Source organism: Salvelinus alpinus, chromosome 13 (genome assembly GCF_045679555.1).
Source record: "Salvelinus alpinus chromosome 13, SLU_Salpinus.1, whole genome shotgun sequence".
Lineage (NCBI taxonomy): Eukaryota > Metazoa > Chordata > Actinopteri > Salmoniformes > Salmonidae > Salvelinus > Salvelinus alpinus.
This window is the reverse complement of record NC_092098.1, coordinates 57,534,981-57,547,480: the sequence shown is the minus strand read 5'-3', so window position 1 is coordinate 57,547,480 and position 12,500 is coordinate 57,534,981. Positions and strand designations below refer to the sequence as shown.

The following is a 12,500-nucleotide window of genomic DNA, read 5'->3' as shown; positions in this document are numbered from 1 at the left end:
TCAAATGTTCATAAATGACCAGCATGGTCAAATAATAATAATCACAGTAGTTGTCGAGGATGCAACAGATCAGCACCTCAGGAGTAAATGTCAGTTGGCTTTTCATAGTCGATCATTAAGAGTATCTCTACCACTCCTGCAGTCTCTAGAGAGTTGAAAACAGCAGATCTGGGACAGGTAGCACGTCTGGTGAACAGGTCAGGGTTCCATAGCCGCAGGCAGAACAGTTGAAACTGGAGCAGCAGCACGGCCAGGTGGACTGGGGACAGCAAGGAGTCATCATGCCAGGTAGTCCTGAGGCATGGTCCTAGGGCTCAGAGAGAAAGAAAGAAAAAGAGAATTAGAGAGAGCATACTTAAATTCACACAGGACACCGGATAAGACAGGAGAAGTACTCCAGACCCTAGCCCGCCGACACAAACTACTGCAGCATAAATACTGGAGGCTGATAATGTATTGATCAGGACAAGACTTTAGAAAATATTTTGTTCTGGACAACTTACAGGTCTCTCTATCTGTAATGTATTGAGTGGTGGGTCTATAGATAACATCTGGCCCTACAGTGGTAATAGGAGTGGTGGGTCTATAGATAACATCTGGCCCTACAGTGGTAATAGGAGTGGTGGGTCTATAGATAACATCTGGCCCTACAGTGGTAATAGGAGTGGTGGGTCTATAGATAACATCTGGCCCTACAGTGGTAATAGGAGTGGTGGGTCTATAGATAACATCTGGCCCTACAGTGGTAATAGGAGTGGTGGGTCTATAGATAACATCTGGCCCTACAGTGGTAATAGGAGTGGTGGGTCTATAGATAACATCTGGCCCTACAGTGGTAATAGGAGTGGTGGGTCTATAGATAACATCTGGCCCTACAGTGGTAATAGGAGTGGTGGGTCTATAGATAACATCTGGCCCTACAGTGGTAATAGGAGTGGTGGGTCTATAGATAACATCTGTCCCTACAGTGGTAATAGGAGTGGTGGGTCTATAGATAACATCTGGCCCTACAGTGATAGTAGGAGTGGTGGGTCTATAGATAACGTTGTGTTTTGTTCTACAGGGTATCATCTGGCCTACAGTGATAGTAGGAGTGGTGGGGAACATTCTCAATGCTCTCATCAACTACATCTTCCTCTCTGTGCTGGACCTGGGCGTAGCGTGAGTCATACATACAGATATATATACTATACATTCAGTGTAGATACCAAAGGCCTCCAACTCTGGACCTGGGCGTAGCGTGAGTCATACATACAGATATACATACTATACATTCAGTGTAGATACCAAAGGCCTCCAACTCTGGACCTGGGCGTAGCGTGAGTCATACATACAGATATACATACTATACATTCAGTGTAGATACCAGTGGTCTCCAACTCTGGACCTGGGCGTAGCATGAGTCATACATACAGATATACATACTATACATTCAGTGTAGATACCAGTGGTCTCCAACTCTGGACCTGGGCGTAGCATGAGTCATACATACAGATATACATACTATACATTCAGTGTAGATACCAGTGGTCTCCAACTCTGGACCTGGGCATAGCATGAGTCATACATACAGATATACATACTATACATTCAGTGTAGATACCAGTGGTCTCCAACTCTGGACCTGGGCGTAGCATGAGTCATACATACAGATATACATACTATACATTCAGTGTAGATACCAGTGGTCTCCAACTCTGGACCTGGGCGTAGCATGAGTCATACATACAGATATATATACTATACATTCAGTGTAGATACCAGAGGCCTCCAACTCTGGACCTGGGCTAGGAACATATAGAGAAGGAACTGCCAAATACATAATCCCCCCCCCCCCTCCCCCCAGGACTAGTCACACTGGGAGCCATATTTGAAATTGAATTCATGGAGCAGGGTAGAGAAAATCCCATTAAAACATGATTTAAATGTATTTCCTGAAAGGCTGTCATCACCATTCAATTAATACATGAAATATTTACATTTCACCGTAGTGGAGCTATTTTATAGTTTTTTCCACGGGTCTTTTATTTCCCCATTTCAATCTTATGGCAACCATATGCTTGGTGTTATGCATATGAGCAAAGCAGGCCATCTGATATGCCCTTCAATATTTTGATAGGCACACCTGAATTTAAAATGTAGTGATTCAATTGAAACGAATGTCACATCCCGTTTGCCATGTTGTATCGTTGTTCCCTCTTCAGAGAACACTGGTGAGAAACAAAATCATTTCACTTCTTCAGGTTTAGCACTGTTGAATGATCTGAACGATGATGATGAGGATGATGAAGGGGGTGATTGAATTTACATTATAAACTGGGTGGTTTGAGCCCTGAATTCTGATTGGCTGAAAGCCGTGGTATGTCAGACAGTATACCACGGGTATGACAAAACATTTGTTTTTACTGCTCTAATTTCGTTGGTAACCAGTTTATAATTGCAATAAGGCTCTTCGGGGGGTTTGATATATGGCCAATATTGCACGGCTAAGGGCTGTGTCCAGGCACTCTGCGTTGTGTCGTTCGTAAGAACAGTCCTTAGCCGTGGTATATTGGCCATATACCACACCTCCTCGGGCATTGTTGGTTAAATATTCAACAGAGGTTGGCAACTAGGTTTGGCCAATTTTTTTTCTGAGCTTGTTGCTAGTCGGCTGACCAGAACATTACTATTAGCAATAACCTACTAGCTGCCCAGTTCATAGGCCTACACTACACATTTAACACATGTAATTAGTGGTCTAGTCAATTCAATGACAATAATCTAATCATTTCCATCTGATTACAGTGGTAAAATCCCCTTTGTTTCTATTTAATACCTACTCAGGATATTCATCTTACCTTATTTGTTCGATGTCAAACCAGTGTGTCTTGTTTGCAAAGAATTTAATCTGATTCTAAGCAGGGCACTTTCAGAAGTTGCCTTTCCTTTCCGATTCAGAAAGGTCTTCGGTCTATTTAAAGGAAACATCCACTCAATAGCTATCGTTTTTTAAATTATTTTTTATCCATCAGTCCACTGTTGATACAGGCCCAAAATATTGTTCATGTCAGCAATCTAGTTCACGATATAGGACTTTCAAAGAGCAAACTGTCACTTCATTTTGCTGCTCAAACCACGAATCTCTTTCTACAAGCTCTTTCACCAATCTCTTGATAACGTGTCAACAGTGACAGAACTTCGATTTAAAATCTGCAAGTGTATTTTTTCTATTCACAGCAGAGTATTCATAGTCGGAAACGGACTTATAATAATTATGAAAATAAATGATGCTTGCAAACCTTCTTTAATGTATTCAAATGTGAAGTTACAAGTTCTTCACACACATCGTGATACAAGCTTGCGAAAATTAATTTACACATTTGCGAATCGTATTTGCAAGAAAGAATCTCAATGTGCGACCACGAAATTCAAAATCATCATTATGTCATAGAAGTTCTCTCCAGCTTATGAGCTATTGCCTCATGCCTTGAGCAGACAGTAATATCAGCACTAAACGTTGAGTCATTGATTCAATCAAACTATATTAACTCAGCAAAAAAAAAAAAATCCTCTCACTGTGTAAATATTTGTATGACCATAACAAGATACATAAACTGAACATGTTCCACAGACATGTGACTAACAGATATGGAATAATGTGTCCCTGAACAAAGGGGGGTCAAAATCAAAAGTAACAGTCAGTATCTGGTGTGGCCACCAGCTGCATTAAGTACTGCAGTGCATCTCCTCCTCATGAACTGCACCAGATTTGCCAGTTCTTGCTGTGAGATGTTACCCCACTCTTCCACCAAGGCACCTGCAAGTTCCCAGACATTTCTGGGGGGAATGGCCCTAGCCCTCACCCTCCGATCCAACAGGTCCCAGACGTGCTTAATGGAATTGAGATCCGGGCTCTTCGCTGGTCATGGCAGAACACTGACATTCCTGTCTTGCAGGAAATCACACACAGAACGAGCAGTATGGCTGGGGTCATTGTCATGCTGGAGGGTGATGTCAGGATGAGCCTGCAGGAAGGGTACCACATGAGGGAGGAGGATGTCTTCCCTGTAACGCACAGCGTTGAGATTGCCTGCAATGACAAGCTCAGTCCGATTATGCTGTGACACACCGCCCCAGACCATGACGGACCCAAATCGATCCCGTTCCAGAGTACAGGCCTCGGTGTAACGCTCATTCCTTTGACGATAAACGTGAATCCGACCATCACCCCTGGTGAGACAAAACCGCAACTCGTCAGTGAAGAGCACTTTTTGCCAGTCCTGTCTGGTCCAGTGATGGTGGGTTTGTGCCCATAGGCAATGTTGTTGCCGATGATGTCTGGTGAGGACATGCCTACAAGCCCTCAGACCAGCCTCTCTCAGCCTATTGCGGACAGTCTGAGCACTGATTGTGCGTTCCTGGTGTAACTCGGGCAGTTGTTGTTGCCATCCAGTACCTGTCCCGCAGGTGTTATGTTTGGATGTACCGATCCTGTGCAGGTGTTGTTACACGTGGTTTGCCACTGCGAGGACGATCAGCGGTCCATCCTGTCTCCCTGTAGCATTGTCTTAGGCATCTCACAGTACGGACATTGCAATTTATTGCCCTGGCCACATCTGCAGTCCTCATGCCTCCTTGCAGCTTTTTATTTGACCTTTCTTTAACTAGGCAAGTCAGTTAAGAACAAATTCTTATTTTCAATGACGGCCTAGGAACAGTGGGTTAACTGCCTTGTTCAGGGGCAGAACGACAGATTTTTAACTTGTCAGCTCGGGGATTCGATACTGCAACCTTTCGGTTATTAGTCCAACGCTCTAACCACTAGACTACCTGATGCATGCCTAAGGCACGTTCACGCAGATGAGCAGGGACCCTGGGAATCTTTCTTTTGGTGTTTTTCAGAGTCAGTAGAAAGTTAATGGTTAAATAGTTAAATAAAGGTAACAAAATATATATAATTCTACGATGTAGAACATAGTCAAAATAAAGAAAAACCCTTGAATGAGTAGGTGTGTCCAAACTTTGGACTGGTACTGTATATATACAGTGGGGAGAACAAGTATTTGATACACTGCCGATTTTGCAGGTTTTCCTACTTACAAAGCATGTAGAGGTCTGTAATTTTTATCATAGGTACACTTCAACTGTGAGAGACGGAATTTAAAACAAAAATCCAGAAAATCACATTGTATGATTTTTAAGTAATTCATTTGCATTTTATTGCATGACATAAGTATTTGATCACCTACCAACCAGTAAGAATTCCGGCTCTCACAGACCTGTTAGTTTTTCTTTAAGAAGCCCTCCTGTTCTCCACTCATTACCTGTATTAACTGCACCTGTTTGAACTCGTTACCTGTATAAAAGACACCTGTCCACCCACTCAATCAAACAGACTCCAACCTCTCCACAATGGCCAAGACCAGAGAGCTGTGTAAGGACATCAGGGATAAAATTGTAGACCTGCACAAGGCTGGGATGGGCTACAGGACAATAGGTAAGCAGCTTGGTGAGAAGGCAACAACTGTTGGCGCAATTATTAGAAAATGGAAGAAGTTCAAGATGACGGTCAATCACCCTCGGTCTGGGGCTCCATGCAAGATCTCACCTCGTGGGGCATCAATGATCATGAGGAAGGTGAGGGATCAGCCCAGAACTACACGGCAGGACCTGGTTAATGACCTGAAGAGAGCTGGGACCACAGTCTCAAAGAAAACCATTAGTAACACACTACGCCGTCATGGATTAAAATCCTGCAGCGCACGCAAGGTCCCCCTGCTCAAGCCAGCGCATGTCCAGGCCCGTCTGAAGTTTGCCAATGACCATCTGGATGATCCAGAGGAGGAATTGGAGAAGGTCATGTGGTCTGATGAGACAAAAATAGAGCTTTTTGGTCTAAACTCCACTCGCCGTGTTTGGAGGAAGAAGAAGGATTAGTACAACCCCAAGAACACCATCCTAACCGTGAAGCTTGGAGGTGGAAACATCATTCTTTGGGGATGCTTTTCTGCAAAGGGGACAGGATGACTGCACCGTATTGAGGGGAGGATGGATGGGGCCATGCATCGCGAGATCTTGGCCAACAACCTCCTTCCCTCAGTAAGAGCATTGAAGATAGGTCGTGGCTGGGTCTTCCAGCATGACAACGACCCGAAACACACAGCCAGGGCAACTAAGGAGTGGCTCCGTAAGAAGTATCTCAAGGTCCTGGAGTGGCCTAGCCAGTCTCCAGACCTGAACCCAATAGAAAATCTTTGGAGGGAGCTGAAAGTCCGTATTGCCCAGCGACAGCCCCGAAACCTGAAGGATCTGGAGAAGGTCTGTATGGAGGAGTGGGCCAAAATCCCTGCTGCAGTGTGTGCAAACCTGGTCAAGAACTACAGGAAACGTATGATCTCTGTAATTGCAAAGAAAGGTTTCTGTACCAAATATTAAGTTCTGCTTTTCTGATGTATCAAATACTTATGTCATGCAATAAAATGCAAATGAATTACTTAAAAATCATACAATGTGATTTTCTGGATTTTTGTTTTAGATTCCGTCTCTCACAGTTGAAGTGTACCTGTGATAAAAATTACAGACCTCTACATGCTTTGTAAGTAGGAAAAATTGCAAAATCGGCAGTGTATCAAATACTTGTTCTCCCCACTGTATCTATTTCTGTCTGTCTCAGTGGCTCTATAATAACGAACTCCATCTCCCAGTACTACTTGACTTTATAAATCTCTGTCTCTGTCTGTCTCAGTGGCTCTGCTGCAGCCAACTCCATCTCCCAGTACTCCCTGGCTGTCTTTCTCTACTGCTATATTGTCTGGCAGGGTCTGCACAAGGCCACCTGGGAAGGTATGTGTAACTCTAACCCCTAACCACATGCACCTATTACCTAAACACTAGCCACTACGCCCTAATCCCTAGCACCTTCCCCGAGCCACTACGCCCTAATCCCCAGCACCTTCCCCTAGCCACTACGCCCTAATCCCTAGCACCTTCCCCGAGCCACTACGCCCTAATCCCCAGCACCTTCCCCTAGCCACTACGCCCTAATCCCCAGCACCTTCCCCTAGCCACTACGTCCTAATCCCTAGCACCTTCCCCTAGCCACTATGTCCTAATCCCCAGCACCTTCCCCTAGCCACTACGCCCTAATCCCTAGCACCTTCCCCGAGCCACTACGCCCTAATCCCCAGCACCTTCCCCTAGCCACTACGCCCTAATCCCCAGCACCTTCCCCTAGCCACTACGTCCTAATCCCTAGCACCTTCCCCTAGCCACTATGTCCTAATCCCCAGCACCTTCCCCTAGCCACTACGCCCTAACCCCAGCACCTTCCCCTAGCCACTACGTCCTAATCCCCAGCACCTTCCCCTAGCCACTACGTCCTAATCACCAGCATCTTCCCCTAGCCACTACGTCCTAATCCCCAGCACCTTCCCCTAGCCACTACGTCCTAATCCTCAGCACCTTCCCCTAGCCACTACGCCCTAATCCCCAGCACCTTCCCCTAGCCACTACGTCCTAATCCCCCTCACCTTCCCCTAGCCACTATGTCCTAATCCCCAGCACCTTCCCCTAGCCACTACGTCCTAATCCCTAGCACCTTCCCCTAGCCACTACGTCCTAATCCCCCTCACCTTCCCCTAGCCACTATGTCCTAATCCCCAGCACCTTCCCCTAGCCACTATGTCCTAATCCCCAGCACCTTCCCCTAGCCACTACGCCCTAATGCCCAGCACCTTCCCCTAGCCCCTACCACATACCCTTAAAAGCAGTGAGCTCAGGGCAGATGTCCTCTCCTGGTCAGCCTACGTTGAGCCTGGTGTCTCAGTGTAATAGTAATATGTGACAGGAGATGTTATATCACAAGGTTACTCTTTAACCACCTGGGAAGGAGGGAGGGAGGTCGGAACAGGATGGCTTTGTTCACGGTATGACATAACTGGTCAACTTTGGTTGTAGTTTGGTCAGAGATGGTCTATAATGTTGGGGTTGTATTTGAGCTCCGGTCCCAAGCCAGAGTCCAACTGTGTGAGAACAGATCATCTATCTGAGAGAAGAGTCTGTTCTGTTCTCATGCACTACAGGGTTTCCCAATCCTGCTCCTGGGAACCCAACGGGATGAACATTTCTGGTTTTGCCAGAGCACTAACATACTTGATTCAACTAATCAATGTATCGTCAAGCCTTTAGTTTGAATCCGGTGTGTAGCACTAGGGCTGTGGGTGCTAAGGACCAGGATTGGGAAACCCTACAGTACAAGGTTCTGTATCACCTTTAACCTGCCATATCAATGTTCAGTATCACCACTAACATGCCTTATCAAAGGTTCTGTATCACCACTAACCTGCCTTATCAAAGGTTCTGTATCACCACTAACCTGCCTTATCAACAGTTCTGTGTCACCACTAACCTGCCTTATCAAAGGTTCTGTATCACCACTAACCTGCCATATCAAAGGTTCTGTATCACCACTAACCTGCCTTATCAACGGTTCTGTATCACCACTAACCTGCCTTATCAACGGTTCTGTGTCACCACTAACCTGCCATATCAAAGGTTCTGTATCACTCCACTAACCTGCCATATCAAAGGTTCTGTATCACTCCACTAACCTGCCATATCAAAGGTTCTGTGTCACCACTAACCTGCCTTATCAACGGTTCTGTGTCACCACTAACCTGCCATATCAAAGGTTCTGTAACACTCCACTAACCTGCCATATCAAAGGTTCTGTATCACCACTGACCTGCCTTATCAAAGGTTCTGTATCACCACTAACCTGCCATATCAAAGGTTCTGTATCACCACTAACCTGCCATATCAAAGGTTCTGTATCACCACTGACCTGCCTTATCATAGGTTCTGTATCACCACTAACCTGCCTTATCAAAGGTTCTGTATCACCACTAACCTGCCATATCAATGTTCTGTATCACCACTAACCTGCCTTATCAAAGGTTCTATGTCACACCACTAACCTGCCTTATCAAAGGTTCTGTATCACCACTGACCTGCCTTATCAAAGGTTCTGTATCACCACTAACATGCCTTATCAAAGGTTCTATGTCACTCCACTAACCTGCCATATCAAATGTTCTGTATCACCACTAACCTGCCTTATCAAAGGTTCTGTATCACCACTAACCTGCCATATCAATGTTCTGTATCACCACTAACATGCCTTATCAAAGGTTCTGTGTCACTCCACTAACATGCCTTATCAAAGGTTCTATGTCACTCCACTAACCTGCCATATCAACGGTTCTGTAACACTCCGCTAACCTGCCATATCAAAGGTTCTGTGTCACCACTAACCTGCCTTATCAACGGTTCTGTGTCACTCCACTAACATGCCTTATCAAAGGTTCTATGTCACTCCACTAACCTGCCATATCAATGTTCAGTATCACCACTAACCTGCCTTATCAAAGGTTCTGTATCACCACTAACATGCCATATCAATGTTCTGTATCACCACTAACCTGCCTTATCAACGGTTCTGTGTCACTCCACTAACCTGCCTTATCAAAGGTTCTATGTCACTCCACTAACCTGCCATATCAATGTTCAGTATCACCACTAACCTGCCTTATCAAAGGTTCTGTATCACCACTAACATGCCTTATCAAAGGTTCTATGTCACTCCACTAACCTGCCATATCAATGTTCAGTATCACCACTAACCTGCCTTATCAAAGGTTCTGTATCACCACTAACCTGCCATATCAATGTTCTGTATCACCACTAACATGCCTTATCAAAGGTTCTGTGTCACTCCACTAACCTGCCATATCAAAGGTTCTATGTCACTCCACTAACCTGCCATATCAAAGGTTCTGTAACACCACTAACCTGCCATATCAATGTTCAGTATCACCACTAACCTGCCATATCAAAGGTTCTGTATCACCACTAACCTGCAATATCAAAGGTTCTGTAACACCAATAACCTGCCATATCAAAGGTTCTATGTCACCACTAACCTGCCATATCAAAGGTTCTGTATCACCACTAACCTGCCATATCAAAGGTTCTGTGTCACCACTAACCTGCCATATCAAAGGTTCTGTATCACCACTAACCTGCCATATCAAAGGTTCTGTAACACCACTAACCTGCCATATCAAAGGTTCTGTAACACCACTAACCTGCCATATCAAAGGTTCTGTAACACCACTAACCTGCCATATCAAAGGTTCTATGTCACTCCACTAACCTGCCATATCAATGTTCAGTATCACCACTAACCTGCCATATCAAAGGTTCTATGTCACTCCACTAACCTGCCATATCAAAGGTTCTATGTCACTCCACTAACCTGCCATATCAATGTTCAGTATCACCACTAACCTGCCATATCAATGTTCAGTATCACCACTAACCTGCCATATCAAAGGTTCTATGTCACCACTAACCTGCCATATCAAAGGTTCTGTATCACCACTAACCTGCCATATCAAAGGTTCTGTAACACCACTAACCTGCCATATCAAAGGTTCTGTATCACCACTAACCTGCATTATCAAAGGTTCTGTAACACCACTAACCTGCCATATCAAAGGTTCTGTATCACCACTAACCTGCCATATCAAAGGTTCTATGTCACTCCACTAACCTGCCATATCAAAGGTTCTATGTCACTCCACTAACCTGCCATATCAATGTTCAGTATCACCACTAACCTGCCATATCAAAGGTTCTGTAACACCACTAACCTGCCATATCAAAGGTTCTATGTCACCACTAACCTGCCATATCAAAGGTTCTGTATCACCACTAACCTGCCATATCAAAGGTTCTGTAACACCACTAACCTGCCATATCAAAGGTTCTGTATCACCACTAACCTGCCTTATCAAAGGTTCTGTAACACCACTAACCTGCCATATCAAAGGTTCTGTATCACCACTAACCTGCCTTATCAAAGGTTCTGTAACACCACTAACCTGCCATATCAAAGGTTCTGTGTCACCACTAACCTGCCATATCAAAGGTTCTGTATCACCACTAACCTGCCATATCAAAGGTTCTGTAACACCACTAACCTGCCATATCAAAGGTTCTGTATCACTCCACTAACCTGCCATCTACGGGTTCTGAGACGTTTCTATTGGTGGGGGTGATCCCTGACCTCTCACCCCTAGGCTGGTCAGCTGACTGCCTGAAGGAGTGGGGTCAGTTCATCACCCTGACCTCTCACCCCTAGGCTGGTCAGCTGACTGCCTGGAGGAGTGGGGTCAGTTCATCACCCTGACCTCTTACCCCTAGGCTGGTCAGCTGACTGCCCGCAGGAGTGGGGTCAGTTCATCACCCTGACCTCTTACCCCTAGGCTGGTCAGCTGACTGCCTGGAGGAGTGGGGTCAGTTCATCACCCTGACCTCTTACCCCTAGGCTGGTCAGCTGACTGCTTGCAGGAGTGGGGTCAGTACATCACCCTGACCTCTTACCCCTAGGCTGGTCAGCTGACTGCTTGCAGGAGTGGGGTCAGTACATCACCCTGACCTCTTACCCCTAGGCTGGTCAGCTGACTGCTTGCAGGAGTGGGGTCAGTTCATCACCCTGACCTCTTACCCCTAGGCTGGTCAGCTGACTGCTTGCAGGAGTGGGGTCAGTTCATCACCCTGGCCATCCCAAGTATGCTAATGCTGTGTCTGGAATGGTGGACCTATGAGATCGGCGGCTTCCTGGCAGGTACTGTTGTTATATCATAATAAGAGTAATACTTCCTATGTCCAAAATGGCACCTTATTCCAGCGTTTCCCAGATGTTGGTCGCCGGGACCCCAAAGGGTTGCACGGTTAGTTTATGCCCCAACATTACACAGATGATTTAAATGATCAAAGCTTCAGGATTATTTCAATCAGCTGTTTAGTGTTCGGGCAACAACCAAAACGTGCACCCCTTGCGGTCCCTAGGACCGAGTTTGGGAAACTCTATTCCCTATATAGAGCCCCACACTGGAAGTGTCATAATACCCATAAAACCTAGCGGTCAAACAGGGAAGTGGGTCCAATCGTTTTTCCACAATTCATTTTTCCCATAGGGGATTTCAGAAACACTTAAAATAAGGGCTGTGTTTTGTGTAGGTTTACCCTGGCGTGTCGTTTTGATAACCGTGTAAATATCTCTAGAACAAGGTGACTTTTCAATAATTTCGGCTCTACTATCCCCGCTCTCCGCTCTCCCCTCTCTCCCTGTCTCCCCTCTCCCCCTGTCTCCCCTCTCCCCGTCTCCTCATCACCACTCTCTCCTCATCACCCCTCTCTCCATATCTTCCCTTTCTCTCCTCATCACCCCTCTCTCCATATCTTCCCACTCTCTCCTCATCACCCCTCTCTCCATATCTTCCCTCTATCTCCCTCTGCCTTCTCCCCTCTCTCTCTCTATTTCTCCTCTCTTCATATCTTCCCTCTCTCCCCTCGCTCTCCCTCTTTCCATTCGCTCTCCCTCTTTCCCCTCGCGCTCCCTCTTTCCCCTCGCTCTCCCTCTTTCCCCTCGCGCTCCCTCTTTCCCCTCGCTC

At 45.8% G+C, this 12,500-nt stretch overlaps 1 protein-coding gene across 1 annotated transcript in view; it reads left to right on the top strand.

Annotated features, from left to right (window-relative positions):
- The window catches only part of LOC139537969 (multidrug and toxin extrusion protein 1-like), a 48,594-nt gene that overhangs the window by 21,828 nt on the left and 14,266 nt on the right, over positions 1-12,500 (top strand). The window contains exons 7-9 of the mRNA XM_071339889.1: positions 1,064-1,161; positions 6,728-6,825; positions 11,558-11,671. Coding sequence (XP_071195990.1) covers positions 1,064-1,161; positions 6,728-6,825; positions 11,558-11,671 — 310 coding nt within the window. The remainder of the gene's footprint in view (positions 1-1,063; positions 1,162-6,727; positions 6,826-11,557; positions 11,672-12,500) is intronic.